Source organism: Nestor notabilis, unplaced genomic scaffold (genome assembly GCF_000696875.1).
Source record: "Nestor notabilis isolate BGI_N333 unplaced genomic scaffold, ASM69687v1 scaffold3427, whole genome shotgun sequence".
NCBI classification, from domain to species: domain Eukaryota; kingdom Metazoa; phylum Chordata; class Aves; order Psittaciformes; family Psittacidae; genus Nestor; species Nestor notabilis.
The window spans coordinates 39,277-66,472 of NW_009937649.1; the positions used below are offsets into that span (position 1 = coordinate 39,277).

Genomic DNA, 27,196 nt, shown 5'->3' on the forward strand with positions numbered 1-27,196 from the left:
ATTTGCAATATCATGAAAGCAAGTTATGAAGTGAATAGAAAATGCAGGACTTCATGTGCAAACTTCTGGATGAAAAGCTTTTCACCCAGATCTTCAAAAGGATCTTCTTATTTTGTTGCAGAAGAGCGTGAAGCAAAGTGAATATGAATTTTCTACATTTGGTGAAGTATCTGCTCCAGTTGAAGAAATCAAGTTGCGCTACTTGATTTCTTCTTGTTTTGGCAGCGTTCTGCTCCCTCAGGCTGCAACAACTCTGTTCTGTTGGGGTCAGCAGCAGAAACACAGGGAACAAAAATCTGGAAAAATCACTTCAAACTGTCAGATTCCAAAAAAAAATTAAACCCACGTTTTCGCTTTGCTTTGCAAGTTCACAGTAGATGGACTGTGGTGTTTGCTAAAGGTGGCTCTAGAGAGATGTTGTTTCTGTCAGGGTGAAGTAACTTTTGACTGACTTAACAGGAAAGCAGGAGGCTTTGAGACAGTATTGAGTTCTCTAGTAGTGATTTAGAGACCTTTTGAAAAGATGCTGTTTCTTTGAAGAAGATAAAATGTTAAACAGATAACTTGCAGTGCAAAGGCAAACCTTTATGGGTTGGGGTGGGTAGTTTTGATTCTGAATCTCTCTTGCCTTTAAGTTATTTTTGCCACAGCACTACTAGTGTAAGGTAACACAAGCACAATTGGCTTGACTGGCAGAATTTAACAGAATCATGGAATACCAGGTTGGAAAGGACCTGAAGGATCATCTGGTCCAACCTTTCTAGGCAAAGCATGACCTAGACTGGATGTCCCAGCACCCTGTCCAGCTGAATCTTAGAAGTGTCCAATGTCAGGGAATTCACCACTTCCCTGGGGAGCTATTCCAATGGTTCATTTATCTCATTGTGAGAAATTCTTCTCTTGTGTCCAGTCAGAATCTCCCCAGGAGTAATGCTGGGACAGGAGGCTGATGTCCAGTGCACATTTGCACTACGCCACAGTGGCCTGTATTTGTTTCTGTTTGTTTTACAACAAAGTGTAGTACTGGAGCCTGTATTCATCGTTTCCTCTTCATCAACTACTCCAGTCCTTTATTGCCTACCCCCGTGGCACAGCTTTGCCCAGTGAAGTGTTCACTGCAGGTTTTATTAGTGTTAGGACTGCATCAACTGATGCTTCGTGGCACACAGGGTCATTCTGGCTGCCTTGTGAGTTAGAAGTTCAGCACAGTCAGCAGGCTTCTCGGTCTGCGTGGACAGCTAGAGAGAGCTGCTTGCTAAGAAGCCTCAGTTGAAGTGTCCGTGCAGGGCTCTGGGTGGAATGCTTGCCCCAGATCTGCATCAGCTGATGTTTCTTTAAAATCCAATTGTATTAAAAAGATAAGTCACATACCACTGCAGTAGCACTGGATGGGAAGAAATATGTTCTATCGATAACTTTGGTTTGTGAATAAATAGTATGGGGACCTGAAGAGATCACATGGAACTCCTGTATTTCTGATACTCCATTCTCACAATATCTTCTTGCTTTTGCTGTGCTGTGCAACAGTGTTTTTACAGTCTGAGGGAGTGTCTGCATTCTCAGGCTGTTCCCTGTTCTCCTGCCGTAAGTGGTGTGCTTTGCTGACCTGTGCACACTCATCTGAAACCTCAGCATGACCCAGTCCCTGTTTGTTCTGTAAGAACAGGCACAGCTGAGTTTGTCAGGAGTGGAAATCCCTATTGCCTGGGGGCCAGCCCTCTACCTGAAGGAGATGTCAAGATGCAGAATAAATTCACTAGGAATTTTGACTATTTGACACCCCCCTCAGTGGATCCATTCTCCACATCAAAAATGTAACTGAGGAAGAGGAAAGAACACAAGGATCAGAACTAAAAGGCTGAAAGTGCCCTGAAATGTCTTTTCCTGGGGCATGTGCATACACTGATTTCACAAAGATGGACTGAAGTTAATCTCCCAAAGACTCTCCATCATTCCCATATCCAGGTAACCCTCAAATAAGTGGGCTTTATGCCAAGGCTTGCAGGTGTGCTTGAGAAGGTGAATTCATAGCCGTTTTTTCCTCCACCTGGAGTTCTTTTAATCTCTCTAGAGCTCCCAGAATAGGGATCAGGTTGTTCTTATTTCCAGAGATATGTTTAAATTCTGAATGCTGCCAGCGTGTGGGTAATTGAGATGTAGCACTGGGTGGTGCAAACACCCAGTTCCTTTCAGTGTGAGCTTAGCTGTTGTAAATTTTACTCTCAAACATCCTTTCCCCTTCCTTCCTACCTTCTTCCTCACTCTCCCAACCCTAATAACACCATGTGAATTTATTCATTTTCTTTCCAATTGCCATTTTCCCCAGGATAGCATTAAAATGTGTTTAACTATCGCTTTTGTGGGGGTGGGTTTTGTTTTGGCAGATGTTTATTGAACAAAACAAGATGAAAAGGCAAAGTCAATTGCTTCTGCAGAGTTCTGCTCCTGATCAACAGCTTCTGAAGGCTTTGGATGACAATGCTAAGCTAACCCACACATTAGAAGAAGAGAGGCTTCAACACCAACAAAAGGTAAAACATGTCATGCAGAAGTCTTTGAAAGCCTCCCGAACGTAAGGAGTATTGTGTATGTGTTGTGTAAGGAGTGTGAGTGTTATGTTCTTATTTATTTGATATCTTGTACCCCGTAAGAGTTCACCATCTAAAAACTAAACTTCAGAGAAGATTATGATTCCCTTTTCTGGGTAACTGGTAAGACGTGAGTATAAAACCTGAAGGTTTTTCAGGCTGAAGGCTCTGGTTTAGGTTAGTGTTTTACTCTGGATGCCAGTAAAGTGCAATTACAGGCATAAAGTCAAGTTGCATTAAGTGAAGAAGAGATGACAGGAGAGTATTTTGGGCATTAAAGGTATTTTGGGGGGTTAAGCCAAGCAGACAAGGAGATGAGAGGCAGACAAGGAGGTGAGAGGCAAGCAGTTCACTGTAGTACTAGTCTGGTCACTTGCTAAAGAAATGCAGGGGAAGAGCCAGACAAACTGGGGCAGGGAGATGTTAGGTGAATGCTGCAAAGTGGTATTATAGGATTTAAAGAACTAGTATCTAATCAAATATATTCTTTGAAACTGGACTAAATCAATTTCTATCTGGGAGAAATCACCATTGCTCCACTCGAAAGCCTGAAAACGAGTTTTCCCTTAGCTGTGAGGCCTGTTCTTAAAGCTCTGGTAACAGAGTAATGCAGGGAATAGGTAAACAGTTCCTGGGCTTTCATCAGTGGAGCAATACTAAGACTGTGTGTAACCTCACATGCTTCTGAGTGAGTGTTTTGGAAGAATAATTGCCAATTCACAAAAAACCTCTGCATCTTTGGCTACTTGAAGTGTAGAGCAAAATGTATATGTCTAGGGACTTGGGAAGTGACTGATACTCTGCACCTGAATGCTGCCTTTAAACTGGATGTTCTGTAATTCACCCACTGGCATCTGCATGAGTTGAGACAAGGGACTTTAAATAACCAACCTGTCAGAAGCAGTCAGTAGAACAAAAATGTCAGTGTTCTCGTGCTCCAAATGAAGAAACGTTCTGAAATTAAGTATGTGATAAAAACTCTATAAAAAGTAAAAGGGAACATCTTATAGCTTAAGTACTTTGGAGCTAAAGATGTGTTCTAAAGAAGAAATGAAATAAGTTGGGATCATAATAGAAAGTTCTGACATCTCTCAGGAAAATCTGTCCAGCTCCCATTCAAAAAATGTTCCCTTTCTGGGACTTGTAGTTCACTCCTATATGTAACATCATGTTTTCAGGAAATAACTTTGTCTAATGGGTTATTTATCAAAAGGAAGGACAAAAAGTACCTTTTATTGTAATGAATGCTGTTGTTTGCCAACTGCAGATCAAAGAATTGGAAGAGCAGCTAGAGAATCAAGCTCTGCATAAGGAGATCAGTCGTCTTAAACAGCAACTAGAACTTTTGGAAGAAGATAAAAAGGAGCTAGAGCTCAAGTGTCAGCACTCAGAAGAAAAAGCTAGAGACCTAAAGCATTCAGGTAATATCATCTAATGACTTTCATTCTGGAGGTACAGATCCAGAGGTGTGAGTGGTGCATGCCTAATAGAATCACATGGTATGTTTGAGACCCCAGAAGCTTTTGTGTAGCTGAGATCCAGACCTGTGCTTCACAAGGCAAAGTACAGCAGCTGCCTTCCACCGCAGAACAGCCGTGTCCAGAATGTGTGTGAAAGAATAACCCTGTAAAACTCCTGTAAGCTGTAAAAATACTGTTGTTAGATTGCCCTGAGTCTTACAGATGGATTTGTACATGTGAATGGGTTTCTGTGTAAAAACACAATCCTTCGTATTCAGTTGAAATCTTCTTACCTAGTTTTAAAAATAAATAAAACCCCAAATAAACAGACTGTGGAGTCTACATTGTATGAATTGTAAAAAAACCAGCACATAATTACCAAACAGCCCAACCATTTAATAGTTTTAGAGTGGAAGACACTAGTGAAAATAACAACACGATTTAGCCCTTCATATTGACACGTGAGAAAACAACTTCTGCTGATGTGAGAGGGCCTTGGGGGTGTTTCTTTTCTTTCTTTGTTTTTAAACACATTTAAAAGGTAAATGCTGCCTTCAGAACTTTACAAAGGGAGTTAGCCAAACAAATCCAGTGGGCTTTTATGGCCCATACCCATACGAATTGATACATCTAAATCTCTTACTTATAGTCAAATATTTTGTTCCATATCAAATGACTGAAAGGCAAGAAAACAGTCTTGCTAGCTACTGTGTGTGTCTGTCTCTGCCCAAAGAATACAGGGAGAAAAGATTAATGGAGTATTTGGGAGGGGAGAACTGTGGCAGTGCAGATGTTCATACACTTACTGCTACAAGGATGGTGCCTGGCTTATCTGCAGTGTCCTGTCTATTGAATGAGGAAATTTTGGACCTGATGCTCTTTAGATAAAAATTGGGTTTAAAAAGGGTCCTGGTGTGTGTGGTCTCACTATAGGGAATGCAGGGCTATGGCTGTTAAGTATTTGATTGTGCCTTTGCTTTCAGTCCTTGTTCAGCTCAAGGCCTAAGCAGGTGCTAGTTTTAAATATGATACCTGGCTCAGAGAAGCATTTGAGCCGCTGTCAGAGGAGGCCAGAGTCCATATCCTTAGCTAAGACTCCACATATAGCCATGCTTTTCTGAAACAGATCCTCAAGAGCAGGATTATCTTTAAGCTGCTTGCAGTCTTGCTTCGGAGAACTGCTTTGTGTTAGAGTTTGACATTACCCAGCCTTAAAAATGTGCCTGGGCAACATATGAGTTCTTCTCAGCTGCCTTGGAAAAGATCTGACCTTCACAACAGGTTCTTTCCTTCCAGGCTTCTTTGTTCTTCAAAAGGGATTTATCAGCATAAAGATTGTACCTGGAGTTTAAAGTGACTCCAATGGTTGGGTTTTTTTCCTTTTAAAATTTAAAAGTGAATGTTAAAGATTGTCATTTTAATTAGAATTCAACATTACAAGATGGATTCTACAAGATTGGAAATCATGTTCTGTCATTCTGCCCTCATTCCTACTGTATTCAGAACAATTGCTAAGAATTTTTGTAACTAAAAGAAATTTAACTTTTTTCCCCTCTGTTTCTGCCCTTCCTCAATTAATTGTGTTTGAAAACATTCCAAGTGTAGAAAAGTAATTTCCACATTTTAAATCTGACAGGAAAACAGAAGAGAAAGAATCCATTCTGCCCACTGCCCAGTTTTGACTATTTTTATGGGGCAAACCCATACCATCAGCGAGACAGAGATAAGTCTGGAGGCTGAAATTGTTTATTTCTTCCACCTCTTGTTAGTTCATTATTATTGTTGGCTTTTTTTAGTTCAGGTTGCCCAGAGAAGCTGTGGCTGCCCCATCCCTGGCAGTGTTCAAGGCCAGGTTGGACACAGGGGCTTGGAGCAACCTGCTTTAGTGGTAGGTGTCCCTGCTCGTGGCAGGGGTTGGAACTGGATGAGCTTTCAGGTCCCTTCCAACTCAAACCAGTCTGGAATTCCATTATTCATTTTCAATTGCAACCTCAAACAGACCATCACAGGAATGTGATAAAATCTCCTGCTCTATCATTTTACAAGAAGAATCCTGTACAAGGCAGTGTCATTTTAGTTTCAAAAGTAACTCAGGTTGGAGGTAACAGGTTTAATGAGAATCCTGTGTGCCTAAAACATTGTTCTTGGTAGAAAACGTTGTCACAAATAGGGCTTCTGAGGTGTTGTGGTTTATTTAGTCTTGTTTGTTTTTCAGTTAATTAGTAGCTTTTTTGCTTACAGCCTCAGAGTTGGGGTGTAGAGCAGATGTGAGAAGCCAGAACTCACTCTAGTTTGTTTTATTGCTCTTGTGCAGTTGATGAGCTTCAAAAACGAGTTCAGCAGTCAGAAAATCCTGCACCACCTCCTCCACCACCACCACCTCCTCCTCTTCCTCCTCCCCCTCCTCCTAACCCTATACGGTAAGTGCTTAAATAAGGGTTACAGCATCAATGCCTTGCTGAAGCAGAACACATTACATGAGCTTGTATCCAAGCAGGAAGAGTGTCTTTAAAGAAAAAAAGGCTTTCTCCACCTGTCCTGGGCTCTTTACCAGCAGGACACACTCTGTGCTCCACCTGCCAACAGACTAACACCCTGACCAGTTCTGAACAGTGCCTACCTTGCCAAATCTAACAAATGGTCTAGACTGTGAGTTGGAGGAGGAGGGATACCTGTCTCCTCTAAATTTAGGAGGTTATATTTGTTCTATTCACCTGATAGCTGTAATTATAGACTTGTGAAATGCTTGTCTGAATCCACTGCTAAGAAAACCCCTTTGAACCAAAGGATATGTTGGATTACTGTGTGTCCCTTCCTGTCGGCTACTCGTATGAAAATGCAGACTCCATTGAGTCCCCACAATTGCTTTCCTAAGTTAACACCCCACGTAAAATCACCACCCCATCATCAAGCAGTTTGGGGTGAAATTATCAAAATTAAGCCTGGTTTTTTGCAAAGGACCATAAAAGAGGCTGCCCAATATATCCTGTATCAGGCATTAGACCCAAATGAATTAACTAAGCCCTGAAGTATGCTTTAGGCTTAGTTAATTTTAGGAACTCAGCTAATCTTCATGTTACCTGCTTGGTTTTAAACGTAAATGAACTTTCTAACCTTCTGTAACTGCAATTACATACAGGAGTCTTGTAAACCATGATGATCATGAAGATGATCAGTAGGGAGAGTTCATCCCTTTGTACATCTTGCTTTGCTTTTAGAAATCTAAACTAAACGTGTTCTGAACAGTTGTATTTGGGCTTTTGCTCTTTTTAGGTCCATTCACTCATTTGGCTTCCTGCTTCTTTTTCACTAATGGTGAATTAACTGTGAGGGGGTATGGTGTTCTTCTGTTTCTGTTTTGGTTAAGTTTGTGCCCTTTACTATTTGGAACAGATAACACTATTCATTTTAAGCCCCGTAGTAGCTAAATCAGAGCATTTCCTTCACACACTGTGAGTTTATGTGCGTACTTGGGCTTTGAGATGAATCATTCCCTTGCCTGGACTTCTACGTTTTGACTACAGTGAAGGGATAATTATTTGACACTGTAAGAAGATTGCAAACTTGGAGTTGGTGAGGAGATACTGATCACCTTATTTAAGTGTCCTCTGGAGAATAATACTTCAATATCTACAGCTCTTCTTCCCTTTTATTTTGCCGGAGCAGGTTCAATTTGTCATGCGTCACAATGAGACACTGTCTTTTAATATTCAAATCTGGAGTGTTTTGATTTGTGCCTAATGTCTGCTAAAAAGAAGTAAATTTCTCTGGTGCATTTTGATGGGAGGCATTGTGGGGGGTAATTCAGTACATACATCTGCATTCAAGAACTGTTAAATGAGTCTTTTGTAAGCAGCTGTATAATCAGGTATAAGCAAGCTGTTTGCGTGTCATGTTCAAGTTCGTTCTGACAGCGTGTAACACAGGACAGAATGACAATCTGCAGTTTCATTTCCCCCACAGGTCTCTCATGTCAATGATTCGCAAGAGATCTCACTCCAACACCAACGTGAGCAAGAAGGAGAAACCTCCTCAGCAGGAGTCTGGTATGGCTCATCTCAAGTCATGTGCATTATTCACTGGGTACTGCAGATAAAGCTCTTGAAAATGAGCTGTGGGTACAGATAGAATGCTTAGAATTGTCTGCCTTAACTACTCCTGTCCATGTCCCAGCATATTCGTCTACCTTGCAGTCCAGAAGTGTGACTGCAGCCCAGGTATACATGCTCTGAGATAGGAAGTGGTATCTGGCACTGAAGCTTTGGTCTCTCTGGAGTTGCCTAGTTTGGATGAAAGGAGGCTGAGAGGCAATCTCATTGCTCTCTACAGCTTCCCAAGGCAGGGACGTGGAGAAGGAGGTCTCTTCTCCCTGGTATCCAGTGAGAGGATGTGTAGGAATGATTCAAAGCTGCACCAGGGGAGGTTCAGACTGGACATTAGGAAGCATTCCTTTACTGAGAGGGTGGTCAAGCACTGGAACAGGCTTCCCAGAGGTGGTTGGTGCCCCCATCTGTCGCTGTTGGACAATGCCCTTAATAACATGCTTTAACTTTTGGTCAGCCATGAAGTGGTCAGGCAGTTGGACTAGGTGATCACTGCAGGTCCCTTCCAACTGAAATAGTCTGTGCTATTCTACCTCAAGCCTCCTTGAGATCCCAAGCAAATTCGTGTAGCCTTTTGTCTGTGCCTCCACAAGGTGATCAGCATCCAATTTGCTTTTTCCAAATGGATTTTGGTATGAACAGTCTGTGAGGCTGCAGATCAAAAACCTGAAGGGAAGACCCAGCACTTGCTGTAAGTGAAGAAATATCCCGATCTTCCTGCTTCTGGCTCTGATGTTTATCAGATCTGTCACTGAGCTGATTTCATTTGCTGATGTGGCAGAAGAAAACCCACCTTTTTTTCCCTTAGGGAGAGGATGGTTGTGTTTCTCACAGGCTCACAGAAGGCCCTGACAAGATAAGTGCTCTGTTGGGTATGGTGATGTGCTGGGAGAGATGGATGGGGAGAACAGGATGGTTCAGTTTACACCCCAGGCTGTTACACTGACGCTGTGCAGCTTGGTGAGTGGTACCCTGGCAGTTTGGTATTGCCAGTAGTAGTTGCACTGTAGCATTGAGAGACTCAGCCTGTGCCTCTAATTTGGAGACACTACAGCATGTGGCTGCAGCTACAGTGTGTACAGGGCTTTGCACTTCCACAGGCTGGCTGGAAGAGGCAGAAGAACAAACCAACAAGCATTAAGCAGGGAGCAGGTTATATACAGTATAATGCAGGGAAGATTCTTTGTGATTTCTTTCTGTCCAGAGCCTCTCCACAGAGCTAATTTGTTAAATGCTTCAATTTTCATCCCCCAGTTCATATCTTGCAAAATCCCCTTTCAGAGTTGACTGTAATGGTAATCCTTTAATAATACTGGAAGCCTAAAACAAAACAGAATCTTGCACTGAGGTGGCTCTGCATGCTGAAATTGCTTTTTATTGTTCTTAATGGAAGCTGGAAACTTAGTACGTTGAGTACAGGAGTTAAGTAGAGATTTACAAATGCTCATGAGTGCCTGAAGAGTCGGAGCTAGTTAGACAAGCATTGCCAGTTAAATAAACAAAGCTTTTCTTGCTGTTTCTCTCTTGCTTCTGAAACAGCAGGAGTTTGTTTGTAGTGAATTGCTTAACTCATTTGCTGCCACTTAAACAAAGAAGGGGGCTGCAGAAGGGAACCTGCTGAAATTACAGGTGTAGGATGTAACTGTTAGAGAAAAAATTGCTGTTAGCAGACTGTAATGGTATGCAGGCATGGCCGGATTGGTGGAGGGACCAACAGGCAGAATTCCTCAGTTCTCATCTCGCTGAGGAATGGAGTGACTTGGGCAGGTCCCTTGGGGAAACTTTGGGACCTGGTTCCCAGGCTGAGAGAAGTAAGGTTGTTGGTCTGGGTGAAATAATTGGAGAAGTGAACTTGTACCGAGATCTCTGATGAAGAGTCAGTCTAATCTCTCTAAGTTCAGTTCTGTTGCCTTCATTTGCCAGGTTTCCTTTTCTTGGAGCATCTTTAGTGTTTTGATTGCACCTCTTTGTTGAGGCTGTTACAAACAGTGATTGCAGGAAATGCTATGAAATTCTCTAGACCCCATTCTTTCATTATTTATTAGCAAACTTTAACAGTTCTGACCTTTCTTCAATCACATCTAAACTGCTTTTTCTCTTAATAGTTGAGCTGTTCTTAAAATAAAGATAAAAAAAGAGGGAAAGTTCTTTCTTGATCTAGTTATTATATCTGACTTGAAGCTTGTTTTGACCCTTGTTAAGGACTTAGAATGAGTGGTTTCTATCCCATACCACCAATTAAGCTTTTGTATTTGAAACAGCCTGTTTGTGAAATTAAAGCCTGACATGAAATTACCTTAGAATACAGAAACTGCATTTCTATGAATCATCAATAGTACCCTGACAAGTGAGCGAGGGAAAGTCTATTTAAAATTCCTCTTACATAAGGTACAACGTTGCAGCTCTGAATAGTGTCAACCCTATTTCTCCATGTATCTGCTTTAAGTATTCTTTCCCCCCCCACCAACCCGCCTTTTGGCATGTTAAGTGTCTTTTGTTATGTTACCCAGAACACTGAGAAGTTAACAGGTATTGTTTAGGTTCATCACGCAGCTTCCTGTTTCATCTGAACCTTTCATGGTATTTAGGTTTTGCCCTTTAACTTGGTGCAGTGTTCTTTAAATGTGTGGGTTTAGTTCAACTGGGAATTGTTTCAGCAAGGTTCTTGAACCCATGAGAGATAAGAGACATGTTTGGTCATCTTGTGATGGGCTGCGTAAAGGCCTCAGCATGAGGCATCATCAGCTTGTCCCCGTATCAGTGAAGCTGGGGAGATTTCTCCTGAGGCACAGTGAAAGTGGGGTCATGTTCTTCAATCTTTGGTGCTTCAGCCAATAGCACTGAGCTTGTGCAATCCCCAGTCATAGGAGCTTTGCGTTTTTCGGGATGTGGGCCCTGTTTCTGTCCCACCTTCTGCAGACAATGTGGTTTGGTGTTTGTGAAGTCACAGGCATGAGCCTCAATGTGTGTAGATTGGCATTTTATCCTTGAAGAGCTTATGACAATTTAGCTGATAACAAAGATCACTGATAACGCTGTGTCCAGGGACTAGAATTCCTGATAACTAGAGATGAGGTTGCTTGTTGCTGCCACCATATAGAATCCCAGACTGGTTTGGGTTGGAAGGGGCCTTAAAGCTCATCCAGTTCCAATCTCCTGCCACAGGCAGGGACACCTTCCACTAGAGCAGGTTGCTCCAAGCCCCAGTGTCCAACCTGACCTTGACTGTATATCACACATACAGGCAGGAAGACCTACTGCACCGAGTATAACTAAGTACATTGTGTATATAAATGCTGTTTCATCATTTAAACTAATTTATGATTATGGTAACTGGCTGTATATGGCAAGCAAGCTGTTTGGGAGGCTTTTGACACGTTTTTTAGTTTGTGCTGTTTCTCTGTGGTTCATATCTGGAATGTGATAATCCTCTTCTTTGATTTTTGAAGCAGGTGAAGAAGTTACGGATCTGAAGAGACAAGCTGTTGAAGAAATGATGGACAGAATTAAAAAGGGAGTTCATCTGAGACCAGTCAACCAGTCAAGCAGGCCTAAAACAAAGGTTTGGAATAAACTGCAAAGCAGTAGTATTAGCTAAGTACAGTAATTTACACTCATAATAAATCAGGCTTTCTGTAAAACAGTCAAACGAATACATTTGCCTCCCTTGATTTTGAGCAAAATTAACTAAAGCAGCATGTATCTAGAAGAACAGAAGAAGTGAAGCCAGCAGTAAGTAAAGAGAAGCCCAGTTTCTTTGACACAGAAAGGAACTGAAAGCAAGCGGGTACCGAGAAACAAAAAGCAGAGAGAATAACTGAATTGGGTAAAGGGGGTGATCAGGAAGTAGACTGTATTTAGCAGTATTATTCCTTTTACACAACACTTAAGACTAACACCTGAATGTGGCTACTATAAAATATTGCTTATCATCTTCACAGAAGCATAATCTTTATGTGTAGATTGTGACTCACGGCCTGCCAAGACTCTTCCCACCATCCATATAAGATAGTATTTTGGATGTTAGCCATGTGCCCGTGAGAGGAGAGAGCAGAGGAGCATAACACAACTGCATGCCTGTGCAGCAGATCCTCATGCCATGCCTGTCTTCAAGTACAGTCTGTACACACCATTTCACATGGTTTTTAACATGCACATGTTCTGTTTGTTTACAGCCAGAAACACCAAAGCCCTCTGAAAGTGCAATGAAAGAATTAAAAGGGATTCTGGTAAGATACCTTGTAGTTTATATTTCAGTTTCTTCTCGTTGAACTGAGAGGGCCTTCTGCGCAAAATAGCTGAGTGTTTGAACCTTCTCTGTTAGTGTTCTGGTTTGAAGCTGTAAGGCAGGTTTGGAGTGAATCTGCTAATTCCACTTTTGACATACAAATCTGCTCTGGGTTTCTATGTTCCTGCCACTAGAGGGGATGTTACAGTCTGCACCTGCCATGGATCCGCTGGAGACATTCCAAGTACTCACAGTGGGGATGCTTAGGGAGGGAGAGGCAGCTGAGTATCTGTATCTAGTCCAAAGTGAAGCCTCTGGACTGCACATGTAGTATATGTGGTGTTCTCCTCATCACCTGCTCTGAACTCCTGTTCGCTCCTGAGTCACCCAATTTCTTGTTAGTGTAGACATAGCCTAAATAGAGCAAGAGCTCTCTACTCTGTCTGCATATGAATGTGTAGAAAACAGTGATTCTGAGTAGCTGTCCATATACCCATTTATCACTAAATAAAAACATCAGGTGTGTGTTTGGTCCTTTTCAGAGCAAAGTTTGCTCTTGTTCATACATTGCATTGCTTATTTAACTGATGGCTTCATTTGCACAAGTGCTAAAATTGTATCAGTCAGAAGGAGCTGTAGTTTTTGCTCCCTGACCCTGAGGCTTTTAAATGTGAATTGCAACTTCGGTACATCAGGTGGAATTTTGCCTTTGTAAGGTGAAATACAGTGAAATTCTGCCTGCATTGAAGCAAAATGCTTCCCGTCCACTCTACAGAAGGTAGGGCTAATCCTTCTAACCATCTGTGATAGCACCTAAACAGCCCTTACAGAAATAACTTCACTATTGTGTTGGGTGGTGGAAGACTATGCAGTAAAGAGTGTAGCCACAGCCTGTACTGTGATTTAAAATCACGAGTGTGGCACCAACGTTGTGTTAAACTCACAGTTCACCAGTCACATGAAAACAGGGGAGAAAGGGAAGAAATGACCTAGAGAGCCACCAGGCCTTAATGCTGGGCTCTAATTAGAGGGACACATAATTAAATGTGGAGGTAAATAGAAAAGGAATAAAATGCCACACGGAGATTATGTTTAAAATAGAACTCTGTAATTACAGGAGTAGTTTGATTTGATGTGTAGTGAGCTGTTTGGACGAGAGAGGGTTGGGCTGAAGGGTCCTGCTGAAGGTCCTTTCCTTTTCTAATAGCTGTTTTATGTCTTTGACACTGTACCACAGGCATCAGGGGAGACTTGATCGATTATGTACTTACAAGGGAGCAGAGAGAAACCTGCAGTCACTGCCCTTCTGTATCTGGCTCGTTGCTTTTGAGCCCTTCAGGATATTTGCAGTGTGAGACAAACTGTATAAAATCCAATTCCAGTCTATTCTTGAGACTGATCATTACGCACAGTCAGACAACAAACATGGGGGTGGGATGTGAGGGAGTAAACGTTTGTTGTTACTCTGCTAATTATGCATTTCACATAGACCTCCATCTAATTGTTACACACAAACCTTATTTATGCTCTGTAAATTGCAGAGTTTGAGAGACTCCGTTGCTCAAGTTGCTCTGGTATGTGTATGTTTGTAGGGATCTGGAGCATGCTGCTGATAATAACGTCCCTGCTCAGTTAAAGTTCAAATAGTTGCCAAAGAGAATACTTGAATTTTTGGGGCAGGGATGAAGAATGAGTTACTTTGCTGGGATCCTCAAGCAGCACAGCTTTTGCAACTTGTGATGCCATTTCCTGTTGTCAGTTGCTATTCCTGCTCAGCTGTTACGTACTTGTCAACAAAAGATGTTAAGAATATGTTATTTAGTCCCTGGAAAAACACTTTATGAGTCAGACATGTTTTGGAACATGTATTCTGTATGTAGGGGTGGATTTAGGTTAGATATTAGGAACAAATTCTTCCCTGTGAGGGTGCTGAGGCTCTGGCACAGGGTGCCCAGAGAAGCTGTGGCTGCCCCATCCCTGGCAGTGTTCAAGGCCAGGTTGGACACAGGGGCTTCGAGCAACCTGCTCTAGTGGAAGGTGTCCCTGACCATGGCAGGGGGTTGGAACTGGAGGAGCTTTAAAGTCCCTTCCAACACAAACCACTCAATTATTCTATGTTTAAAAAACTTTCAGCTTGAGATCTGGCTCCGTCCACATGAAGTACAAGGACACAGGGTGAGGGTTCTGGCAGAGCAGCTAGATCCAGGATATAATAACGTGCTGCAGCTGGTATGCACTGACTTCTGCAGATATGTGTACACACCAGGATGCAGCAGCACAGGACCATGCTAAAACAGAGAGCGTGCAAATATGGATCTTTGGCATTTTGCTAATCAAAGTTAATTCTGGGCATGCTAATACTGTAGGAGGTTTTCTATAAGACCCTTTAACCATTAAGATGGAGGCAGTTGGCAGTTCCTGCAGACATCAGAATTTGTTCATTAATGATCCAGAGCATCTTAAGCCTGATATCAACCTTCTAATATGTAGGTAAGTATGGTTAATCCCTGCGTCAGGAAATCCAAGTAGTAGGAGGAGTGGAGAGCCAGTCCCCAGGTGCTCGCTCATGCACTAAAGGAAGAGTTTTGCACCCTGATCTAGAACTGCAGTTGCTTTTCTGCTGTTTAAAAGGTGCATAAGGGGTGTTTGGCAAGGCACAGTGTGTCCTCAGCTTCTCATGCCTGTTTCTTGCTGTAGGAAACACTGAATAAGTCCACTAGTTCCCGAAGCTTGAAGTCCCTTGAAACAGACAGCAGTGAAACAGAGCTGGAGCGAGTGCTGCGGCGCCGGAAAGTGACCACAGACCAGGACAGTGGCAGTAAGTGGCTGGACTCCTTTGTAGTCCTCTTCCTCTCCCTGCATTAAGTGACTCTTGAAGCTTTACTTTCTCTTCCAGACCATTGCCATTTCAGCCATTCTGGAGAACTCTGCTTACCTCTACAGTGACTCACTTCCCCATCGCTCCTGCCGCTTTCCATCCCCATTTTCTCCAAGAGATGCCTCTGTCAGGATTTTCTGCGCACACAGCCTTATAGACACAGGTTCCTCTGTCCTGCCTGGAGCTCAGACATTGCTTTTGGAGTTAGTAGTCTGAGCCTACTGGGAAACAAGTAATGGTAACCAGAGAAATGAGGGTTTAGGACTGATTTTGAACCAGTCTCTTCTGCAGAGCAAGGGTCTGCTGGTTTTAATCTGTGCTTTTCTATCATCTGTTGACCTTCTGCCTGATTAGAAACAGTCAGTGCCAAGTGTAAGCCCATGCCACAGTCGATGCAGGTGTGGCTGGTTTTAATGGTTTTAGCTTGGACTACATAGACAGTTTACTGAGTCCTCACTAGCGTGAGAAGAGGCTTTTGTGACATTGGGATGGTTCCTGCTCCAGCTGCACGTCCAGCTGGGAGAGCACTGCCGGGCTGTGACTTGTTAGTGCTGGGTGAGCAATGGGACTTACCATCCCAGAAGGTAAAGGGGTTGAGTGCACAAGTTTATGTATCAAGCCCAGCTTGTGGTACAGAAAAGGGTTAATTTTGGTGGGGGGAGCAGAAGCTGCAAATACAGTGTTTCGATCCTCTCCATGCATTGGATGCTGTTTGGTAAAACTCCATTCTGATTTCTGCAGTTAGCTTGAATTCTACTGTGCTTATGTGTTGTTTGTAGACCAGGACAACAGAAGCATTAAACTTTCTTTGGGTTTTAGGTCCCACTGGAACCTTGGCCACATCAGAATCAAAATCTCTGCCTGTGCTAGGTTCTGGAGCCAGTGCTGCACAAACAGCCTTGAAAAAGAAAGACCTGGAGATGCAATTCAGTTCCCAAGTTCCTGACTCAGGTCCCGCCTCTAACCAGCTTAAGGGTGACACAGGCTCCAAGCCTACACTACAGTAAGTAGAATATGGATCTCTAGATGTGTTTTAGTATCAGACCTGTTTAGTTGGTGCATTTCAAAAGTGATTTCATAGAATCCCAGACTGGTTTGTGTTGGAAGGGACCTTAAAGCTCATCCAGATCCAGCCCCCTGCCATGGGCAGGGACACCTTCCACTAGAGCAGGTTGCTCCAAGCCCCTGTGTCCAACCTGGCCTTGAACACTGCCAGGGCTGGGGCAGCCACTTTATTATGTATTTATTATTAGGAAATAAACTCTATTATATTTTTAATGTAACATAAATTTAATACCAGTTTTGGTTAAGAGGGTACATGTACAGTCTGCACCTGGTTACCACTGACTCCGCAAAGAACCTGAAGTCTCACGTGGAGGTAGAAATTGAATTCTCTGTGATAAAGTTCCTTCCCTGTAAAATCTGTGAACGTTCTTTAAAAAAACCATTCACCTTCTGTGCCAAGAAAAGAACTCAGGATTTTACGAGGAGTAGCACAGTTGAGTGTTTTTCCCATGTCCTGAAGAGTGATGATAGTTCTGTAGTTAACTCTTCATTTAAAAAAGGCAGTTCTAGGACTGTATCTTAAAAAAGAGAATCATGTAAGTCAGTGCTCCATTCCTGGCAGTGTTCAAGGCCAGGCTGGACAGACGCGTGGGGCGACATTGTCTTTTTGGGGGTCCCCCTGCCTGTGGCAGGGGGTTGGAACTGGATGATCTTAAGGTCCTTCCCAACCCAAACCATTCTATGATTCCTTGATTTTGGTAGGTGTTCAGGGCAGTTCCTGTTGGACCCAAGCAAGTCCTGACTATTATTCTTAAAAGTTTGTTGGTAAAAGCCCTGAATTAGCTTGAAATCTCAAGATGACTTCTCCAAAAACCCCCAAACCAACATACAATTGGTGCTGCATTTGCACAGTTGGGCAGCAGAATCTTTTGTTGTGACAGACTGAAGACCCAAGGTGCCAGTAAAGCATCAAAGAGTTAAACCTGCTTCAGGAATACTTATTTCAGACAGATCCCCTGGAGGATGGGTTTGTTTTACAACAATACCAAGCTCCTTCTGAAACTGGGCTGTGCACTTGCTTCAGTTCCCTTGCCAGGTTGTTTGTCAGTTTGTCACTGCAAGAAAAGGAAGGAGATGAGACGAATTGGATTGGCAGAATATTGTAATCATGGCTAATTAAACCTCTGATTTCCTGCTCTGGCAGGAAGAAAATACCACCAGTACCAATTCTAGCAAGTCTCCATTGCTTGGATCAAAGGAGCAAGTCACGACAAATGAGCTGGAAATTCAGCTCACATCTATTTTTATGAGGTGATATTTACTTTCCTCTCCTGCAGGTACTTTTATCATTTAGTTTTGGATGGATAAAGAGCCCAATTTCCTTTTGTGCTCTGCAGTTTTATTTAATTCACACCGAGTTTTAAAAGCAGAATGCCTTTTCCAGTCGTGTATTTTCCCCTTTGATTTCATTTGAGCATTCTTAAAAGAAAGATGATCTTCACTTTAATTTAATGAGAAAGATGAAGATTGGTTCAACAGTTAATTTGGCAGGAATAATGCCATTGTGTTTTCTTGAACTGCTACCCTGACAGAAAGGTGAGGCTGTTCCTGAAAAATCCTGTGTTTGTAGTTTGGGGGTTTCTTCAGTTTTGAGCAGATAACCTTAATCAGAAAAACAGCAACTCCTGCCCCCTTTTGTCTACCTTTATTCCACCAAACTAAGTGGAAATTGCATTTACAAGAAAGGAAATGAAATAATTGCAGGCCCCAAGGTCTTGCAGAATGCGTGGTGAATTGACAGTGAAAAGGATCCTGTGTTGACAGTCACAGTTGTTATGTTATAAAAGCGTATGTGAAGCTCAATTTATTTCTCAGCTTGCCTATTCAGTGACATCCTGAAAGACACATTTCACTTTAATTTATCTGCTTAAAGCTTTAAAACAAATGTGGTGGGCCAGATTCTGTAGCGCTGCACGGCTGCTTTGCAGCCAGCCATTGGTGTAAGCCTGATCAATTGGAAAGGCTCATCCTTGAGGATGGTTTTCCAGCAAGCGAGAAGGGGCTGGGGCTCTCCTCTTCTGCTGCTGGGCTGGCAGGGAGGAGCAGAGATAAGCCAGATGCTTCATACCACATGGAAGTGCAATTGCTTTCTGCCAGGTACCGTCTGCAGCAGAGGTCAGTAGAAGCAGCCTCCGGACTCCAGGGTGTGCAAGTGCTGGTTTGAAACAGCATCTGATGTGATGCAGACATCAGAAGGAAGTTCATTTGTCTGACAGCGTGGCTCTGTGGTTAGGCAGTGTTCTGGGCTTCCCTGGGTCCATCTCTACCTGCAGTTCAGTCTGGATCAGCAGAGCACTTCTGATCCCCGTCTGCCATGCTTTGATTTGTATCCGGCACTGCTCTCAGTGCATAAACTGGATCCCTGGACTTAGTGGAGGAGTGAAGCTAAGCCAGAAGATGTGATGCAGACCGTAGTGGCAGGCCCAGGGGCCACACTAGAGCTAGTTAAGTGAATAACCCCCTGCAGCGTGTGTTATGAGGACCCTGGTCTGCAGCACAGGCTCTTTCCCCCTGCACGCCTGCTCATCTTGTACCTCTGCTTCCCTGAGTGGGCTGGGTTAACTAAACAAACAGGTACCCTAAGTGCCAAAGGCACACAAAAGCTTTGTTGTGGCTCTTCTCCTTATTCATACCTGAGGTAAGAGGATGCAGCTGCCTCATCATTTGCAATTCCTTGCAGTCTGACAAAGGGGTGACCCGCTTTGACTGTTTGCAGCAGCTAAACAAACTGTTTATAGCGTGGCAGAGGATTGCAGATTATCATCGTGACCAGATCTCTTGCAGTGCATGTTTATTCCTCTTTCTTCACCTGGCTTTTTAATGTACAGCTTCCTATAGAAAACCTGAGGAATAGCTGTGCATCAGCTATTTCTCTTTGCTGCAACATCCATTTCCGAAGGCTTGTAATCTTAAGCAGGGGGTAATACAGACATTTAAATGTGAACAGCCCCATTCATCATTCTTTACTCACAGTGAGTAACAGTTGAGCATACCCCTCCTCACAGAGAAAGGAGGTTTGCTTTGAAAAAGACCCAGTCTTGAAAAAGTATCTGTGAACAATGCCCAGAGAGGAGTCAGCTCATTGAGTAAACCCCTGGATCCTCCCTACCCCCAAATCAGTGACAATCCAACCCAAATACACACACACTGGGTAAGGAATTTCAGGCTTTGGTTGAAGTAGGACGTCGTGTGGTTACTTCTGGGCTGCTCCTACAAGTTGCCTGAGGAGGGGTTGTGGAAAAGGGCTGTAACATCAGTAAACACAGGTCCATGGAATCCCACACTCGTTTGCACTGGAAAGGACCTTAAAGTTCATCCAGTTCCAACCCCTGCCACGGGCAGGGACACCTTCCACTAGAGCAGGTTGCTCCAAGCCCCGTCCAACCTGGACGTGATGAATTAGGTGAATAGTGAAATATTCTTGTAATCAAACTAAGTGATAGTAGCTCAGAGAAACTAATTCAGATGAGAAATTGGGGGGTTGGAACCACCAGGAGAGGTGTTGTTTCAGTGCAGGAGACTGTTAGAAGAAAGGTCTGAAGCCATTCAGCAGATGATTTGGAATGTGTCAAGTTTCACTGAGGGGGTGCTGAGGGGGAAGACATCAGTGATGTGTAAAAAATTGAGGCCTTACCTCAGCATTCAGGTCATCTGCAGATCTCTTCCCAAATGTTCAGTCCAGCAGGAGTGCAATTTGGTGACAATCGCTTAGAAGAGAATAGGTGACAATTTAGTTCCATTGTGAGCAAGGAGAGTTCCTGTGCCCCCTGTGGTGTGTAGATGCAGAAGGCGAAGGTGTGTCTGGCTCTGCCCTGGTGCTTTTGGGGATTTGGGATTGTTTTTTTCCCAGCACCTTGTAAACATTCAGTTTCTGGGCTGCAGAACTCTCTGCTCACAGAGTGAACCACAGAGAGGGTTAGTCTTAATCTGATGATTTTATACAATTAAAGGATTTGTCCTCCTTCTCCTGGCTGTAATCTTAGTAGCCCTGCATCATCCACCGGCTCTGCGGGAAGCAGCTCAGCCCCAGCCAGACACCACTGCAGAGGTTTGCCACTGCAGCTTGAACACGGGCAATTTAGTGTGAACAACAGATGAGGGAAACAATGGGATGTTCTGGAAGTTTGAGGTCAGCTCAGTTTTCAGTGTTTGAAAAGATGCCGTGAGATGTTTTCCTTAGAGTGTGTTTCTTGTGGGCTCCCTCAGTGCAGGCAGAAGCTCTCTGAGCCTCTTCGTGTCAATGAATTTGCTGATCAGCACCTAAAAATCAGAGGAGGGAACCAGCAGCCTAACTCACTCACTTCACCCGTTGTATTCTCTGTAATTTCCTGTTGACAAATACTGTAGCGTGATGGAGTTTTTTGTTCACTGAAGACTTTGAGGACGTGGAATTGGTGGGTATTTTACTACTGTTTGGTGTTAGGCTTTGGTCCTGCCTGTCTGATTTCCCTGCCTTGTTAAGAACTCTGAAATACTTAGTAACCACATCTGCAGTTTCACTTCTGTCCTCAGTACAAGTTTATGATGGAGGATAAAACAGAGTCACTGCTCCTGTTGTCTGGCATGGCACAGACAGACGTGGTGTCACCCTGCCTGCTGGGACCTGCTGTCCTGCACAGGAGCTCACCCGGCGCCATGGGCTGGTTGGGCCAGGTCTGGAGAGGGGAGACTGAGACGAGCTCTGAGGCAGAAGCTCTTCCCTGTGAGGGTGCTGAGGCGCTGGCACAGGGTGCCCAGAGAAGCTGTGGCTGCCCCATCCCTGGCAGTGTTCAAGGGCAGGTTGGACACAGGGGCTTGGAGCAACCTGACATAGTGGAAGGTGTTGTTTCAGGCATAGCACTGAGCAAGGTTAAATCATACCAAGATTATAACATTAACCAGAGGAAACAAAGAAACTCCAAGTCTCAGTTGACAATCCTAGCCCTACTTTGTCCTTTTGCACTCCTGCTGTGAATTATTTACTAAGGGCACAGCAGTACCAGCTCACAGACTGCCCATCAGGCGTCAGTAACCCTTTATTTTCATACATTCTATAGCCTCTGTGACTATAGAAATAGAAGAGTTTGATACTCGTGTATCACAAGCAGTCCTCTGCACTGCATGGGACTTTGCGTACCCCAGGTGATTAACCTAAAATGCATTTATCATCTAAATCAGTACAGATTTTATGTGTTCAGTCATAAAAATACATGCAGACTTAGGAACATCTATGTATGAATGGGTAGAGTAGAACGGCATTCTCCATTCCTGGCTTAAATACATAGTTGGACAAGTAACAGGAATACTGATAACAGCATTAACAATTGTAATGAGGGAAGAGTTTTGCATAGAACTAAATGCAAATACCTTGGCTGGGCAGATCTGTAACTGTTCAAAGCTGTGGTTAACTGTGTCTGCTCTAATTGCTTTCCCCAGCTTTATCCATAGCAGTAAAACCCGGTTATTGAAAGGGAGCACCAAAATGGTGCTCATTCTTGCACTGGAACTTCACTCCACCTGCATTCTGCTTGTGACAAACTGTTGGAAAGGAGCAAACTGGGAACACCTGGTACACAGGGTTAATGACTTTAACAGCACCTCAGCTGTAACAGCATCACTGTCAGGCGGGTGCCGTAAGGGATTTGAAGGAGCAAATGGTAGTACAACAAAGTCTGAATAGTAATTTGTATTTTTATGCTGGAAACGCTGATTTAATCACTGGTTTTCTCCATTAAACTACTTTATATCGACATCTTTCATTTTTCTGTCCTTTGAAGGTGGTAAATATGATTGCAGTTTTATCCATTTTTGTTAGGAATGAAATAGACTTGAGCGCGCTTGGCCGTGCATCAGTTGTTGGAATGCTGCCATACACTAATGCAGACTCCCCGCTGCTGAGCCCACTGAAGAATTATACTTTGATTCACCAGATTGTATTAAATAGTCCAGCTGTTGGGATTTGAAAGATAGTTACCTCCAAAGTGAAATAAAAATGAACTTGGCATTTATGGCTTTGACCATTTTGATAGTGTTGGGCAATCAGCTTTTCAGAGGTAGCACTTTTAAAAATAACCCTCTTCTGGTTACACTGCTTTAAAAAGTTTAATTTGCTGTAGGGTTCCCAATACCCCGCCTTGTATTTTCTGGAATGATTGGCAACTTTTGCATAAAATAAGCATTATTTTCCTTATGAAATCACTGCCTTCTGATGATAATCAAATGAGCGTGAAACTGTGTCTATTAGCGCCCATTTCTGCATTAATTAACTTATACCAAAGTTCTAATGTTGGAGACAATTCTGGTCATTAAAGCTTGAACATGGAATTTCATTTGCACTATCCAGCGGCGAGCCGAGTAAATCCTGTCTGAAATGGAAAGGGCAGCAACTGTTGTTTGTGTCATTATGCACTTGGTTTTAACCTGTGCCTTTCCCCTCTCCCGTCAGGTGGGAGCCAGCGCATTCCCCACCCCATGCTCTAATTGTGGCATGGGGTGACCTCTTTTTGCTTTGTCATTTTCTCTAGGACAAAGACTGTCACAATAAAGGGCAGTGCATGGCAGATGGATCCAGTAGCTGAATTTCTTTCTCTGCCCTCCAGTTGATTCTTCTTTTCCTTTCGAGTATGTTTTCGCAGCAGTGTGGAAGGATGTTTCGTAGCAGCAAGCATGGAAAGTGTAAAGAATAAATAGAAGAGCAAAATGGAAAACAAAAGGCTCTGGACTAGCAGATGCAGTTGTATTTGGCAGCTCTGCAATGAGGCTGCTGGGGAGAGCAGAGCTCCACACCCACTGATGTGTGCAGGACCGTCCCTGCCCATGGGGTGGCTGTTGGTGTAGACACCTACACTGTGGTGTGTGTGGTGCTGCCCGAGGACAGGCAGGAGGGCACAGCGTGGCACTGCTCTAAGCATGCCCAGTTGCACACCCTTGCCACTGGGACCAGCAGGCTTGGGAAGCACAGTGTGGCACAGGAAGCACATGCCTGAGTTGCCCTCCCATCTGTGGCTTGCTCAGTATTTGCTGTAAGGGTATCCCTGCCGTGGCAAAGGGGTTGGAAATAGATGAGCTTTATTCCAACTCAGACCATTCTATGACTCTCTGCTGGTGTGTTTTAGCTGATGTAAGGATTTGCCTGCATATTTGCAACACTTAGGACAAAGCTTTTGAATACAGACAAGTGCTTTTAGTATTTATAGCGTGATTTGTAGCAAACAGCGCTGGTGCCTCTGACCTTTCCTTCCTCTCCTTGCTCAGAGGGCTTTTTATCTGCAGGAATCCCTGCCCGGCAAGGCACCGAGGCATAGCCCTGTTTGTGCAGTACAGAATGCAGGTCTTGCACCCTCTGTTTCAGCAAATGCAGCAGGTGAATGTTCAGAAATCACTCGCACTTGCTCCTGCTGAGACCACTGGCAGCCTGCTGGTGCTGAGCCACATGGAAGATCTGGTTACGCTGCCGCTACTCCCTGTGGTAGGGAAGAACGTAGTAGTGAAAGCCCTGTGCAAGCTGCTCTGGATGGAGCTGTGGAGAAGCAGCCGTGCTTTAGGCTGCAGGACCGTTAGGAACTGGTAGCATTTCCCCTGAGAGCAGCTGCTCTGTTGGATGTGGGGGAACCTAAACCCATGAGCAGAGGGAGAATAAATTCTTACAGACTGTCTTTAAACTGATTACTTCATAGTCTAAGGGTTTACTCAGTGCTTTGTGAGTTCATTTTTCCTGTTCAGCACCTTCCGTGGTTCAGGAGGGGTATTTTTGTGCACTACACTCTGTATGACACAGCTGTTAAATCTACGGATCTATTTACTAGTGGAGTAGACCTGTTCTGGTTGTATGTGCTACTAAGAATAGAAATGTTCCTCCCTATATTTATATTCTTTCTCCTAAATATGTGAACTGTTTTCTGTATTATATAAATATATATATTTAAATAAATATATGTGTTCTTTTCCCTTTAGATCAACTAGTCATCCAGAATTCACAAGAAAAGCTTCTAGCAGTGAGGCAGAATCCGTGGTGGTTTTAGATCCCATGTCCACCAGTGGGGAGCAGATGTCTGAAGCCGCGCTGAGCCAGAACAAAATGAGAGAAGGAAAAAGCAAGCCCCTGCATAAAGAAACTGCTGTTGGGAAAATCAAGGAAACAGACAGTTCTAACTGTTAGTTGTTGTTTGGAAAGGCTGTAACTTTTGGGAATCGTTATCTGGACATGTGGATTGCTTAGGTGTGTTACTAGGGGCTGCGGTCTGTTCTCCGACTGGTTTTCAGTAATAGGCATTGAAATGGTCTTTTGTATTGCAGTTTTGTTACATGCTTTCAAGTGTTCCATAACGATGTATCCCTCAAAATCCCATTCCCATTTTAATTCTGCAGGTATGGTTCTTATTTTCTTAGATAGGGTCAGTTACCTTTACTTTAAACTGTACTTGAAAAGGCTTTTTAAATTATTCTTTTACTTGAGAAGATGCCTTGTGAAAGGTCCATTCCAAAGCTCGTCAGAAGCCCCTTGCAGCCCTCCTGAACTGCACAGGTCTGGGTTAGACCCTGTGAAGGTGATGACACACATATCAGCTGTAGTAATGGGGGGGTTACTCATTAGTGAAAAAATCAGTGTTTAGACACATTGCTTTAAAAAATATTTTGGTGTCTACTTAAACCAAGACCTTGTAGGTCTCCTTGCTGCCGTCTCCACAGAGGCTGTTGTGAGGAAGCTCAAAGCACAAGCACAGCACATCTGTTTCAGACTCCCCAGTGGCCAGCCAGCCCAGGGACTGAAAAGCAGAGGCAGTGCAGCATGTCATTTTGGTGCTGAGACTTCTGGTGATGATAAGCCAGAAGTGTGTGAGTGGAGGCTGGTGCTCTCATTTGGATGAAAAGCTTTTCAAAGGAGGAGTTTTGTTTCAATGTACACAGCAAAGTGTGGAACTGCTGCAAGTGGGGTCTGCACTTACTCCTGCAAAAGAACAACTTATCCCAGGCTCCCTAAGAGTGGAGCGTGTTTGGGATTCAGTCATTTTGGGACCACAGGTTATTTAGCATCAGCATTTTGAGAGCTCCCAGCTGAAAGCTTGCAGCACTAACAGACTGGCCTTTGCTTTGCAGCTGGTACACACTGGTGGCATTAATTTCTTGATGAGGTAACACTTTAGATGTCTGTATTTGATAACACAAATCCCAGTTTCCCTAAGCCCTTACCTCCTGTGAAGACAGTGAGACAGGTACGTCACCCATTTCCTCCACTGCCAACTCACGTTCCATTGCAGTCTCCTCTTAAATCCAACACGGAATCTCATCCTTTTATAATGAACAAACAAATGTAATCAGGGATTTACCTAAAGGTGGGTGTAACTGAAATTGGGTGGTCAAGTACTTGAATGCACTTGGATTCTTTTTTATTTCATGGTTTGAAACAGTGATAGTAGTGATGGGTGAATGTTCTGAGTTCGGTGGTTTGGCTCTGCATGCAGCTGTCTGGTGCTTCCCCTACCAATAAAACGATAGTAACGAGTGTGGTAGTTTCACAACTTCTTTGGTGATTTTTGCATGTTTGCTGAGAAAATTTTGGACTTGATCTAATTACAGAACTGCATAGAATTCCTAAACTTGGGGAAATTTGTCTCTCATCGATATCCTCATCTCTGGAGCAGAGGGAGATTGGTCCTGGTGGTTCATTTTTCTCTTGGGTATCTGTTACACTGAATTTAAAATGCAACATTTTATATATGTTTTTTTTCCCTGGAATTACTGCTTCTGTATTATATGTTCCAATTTTCAAATGGTACCAAACCCAGAAGTTTTTTAAGAACTCTTTCTTTCACTTGAGCTGTTTGTTACCTCGGACATCAATTACTTATTTCTCTCTTTACTGGTGCTTATTAAAAAGACTCCTGACAAGTTTCCCAGACCTTGTGCAGTTGACTTGTTACTCCCTGCCTGTGGCTGAGGCTTCCTGGCGATGCCAATTACAGCTTTGTGCCCTACATTTGGGGTTTGCACAGATGCAGTTGTGCTGATGGTGACTAAAACGGGAGCACAACTCCCTGTGTAGGCTCGATCTAAGAGCAGCATTGAGATTGGGGGGGAGGGATGGAGCAGGATAACAGTCAAGGGCTTTGTTGTTGTAAAATGTTGGGGTTTTACTGTTTGTCAATAGCTTGCTCTTTGTATGGAGAGAGATTTCCACTTGCCTAAAACAAACATTTAGTTTTGGACTTAACACAGAGGTATTTGTTTGGCCAGTTTGTAAACACAGCACAGAATTTGGGGGCGTTTTCACACTACAGCCACTGCTCAGTTAACTTGGTTTCAGCTAAATGGAGTGGTCCCCTGGGAAAAGGGAAGCTGTCATTTGAATGCTTTTAAAAACGTGTGGCTCGAGTGCTTGAAAATAAATAGATTAAGGAAGAGTTAATACATGAGTTTCTTATGAAAATAAGGTTTTCTTTGGGAATTTATCCAGAAGTGAATGTTGACAACTTGGGTCAGTCAGTGTGCTGCTCGCTGGGAGCTGTGCAGACAGGCTATGAACCTGTGGGGCTGTCTGGGAGAGCTGTGGAGGGAGCGAGTTCACCAGGAGGTTGTTCTTCTGGCTGTGATTCTTCAGCAAAAGCAACAAATTCAAGAGTTGCTTCACCTGAAATAGAAGAGTTAAAAAAGAAATTAATGTTTGCTGGGATCTGGTTTCCTGTAATGTTCTGGTGCATGTTCTGTTCTGTCCTGTTATGGTGCACTCAGATTTTTTTAACATGGCATGTGATGCTTATGAGAGCCTGGAAACACCTTTACAAGCTGGTCATAGAATCACAGAATCCCAGGCTGGTTTGTGTTCAAGGGACTTTAAAGCTCATCCAGTTCCAACCCCTGCCACGGGCAGGGACACCTTCCACTAGAGCCGGATGCTA

At 43.4% G+C, this 27,196-nt stretch overlaps 1 protein-coding gene across 1 annotated transcript in view; it reads left to right on the plus strand.

The window, feature by feature from the left end:
* KIAA1598 (KIAA1598 ortholog) overlaps positions 1 to 24,459 on the plus strand; it is a 54,912-nt gene extending 30,453 nt beyond the window's left edge. The window contains exons 8-16 of the mRNA XM_010018907.1: positions 2,385 to 2,531; positions 3,856 to 4,009; positions 6,363 to 6,468; positions 8,012 to 8,094; positions 11,604 to 11,713; positions 12,327 to 12,380; positions 15,077 to 15,197; positions 16,077 to 16,260; positions 24,255 to 24,459. Of these exons, the coding sequence (XP_010017209.1) occupies positions 2,385 to 2,531; positions 3,856 to 4,009; positions 6,363 to 6,468; positions 8,012 to 8,094; positions 11,604 to 11,713; positions 12,327 to 12,380; positions 15,077 to 15,197; positions 16,077 to 16,260; positions 24,255 to 24,459 (1,164 nt within the window). The remainder of the gene's footprint in view (positions 1 to 2,384; positions 2,532 to 3,855; positions 4,010 to 6,362; positions 6,469 to 8,011; positions 8,095 to 11,603; positions 11,714 to 12,326; positions 12,381 to 15,076; positions 15,198 to 16,076; positions 16,261 to 24,254) is intronic.
* Positions 24,460 to 27,196: the final 2,737 nt, after the last annotated feature.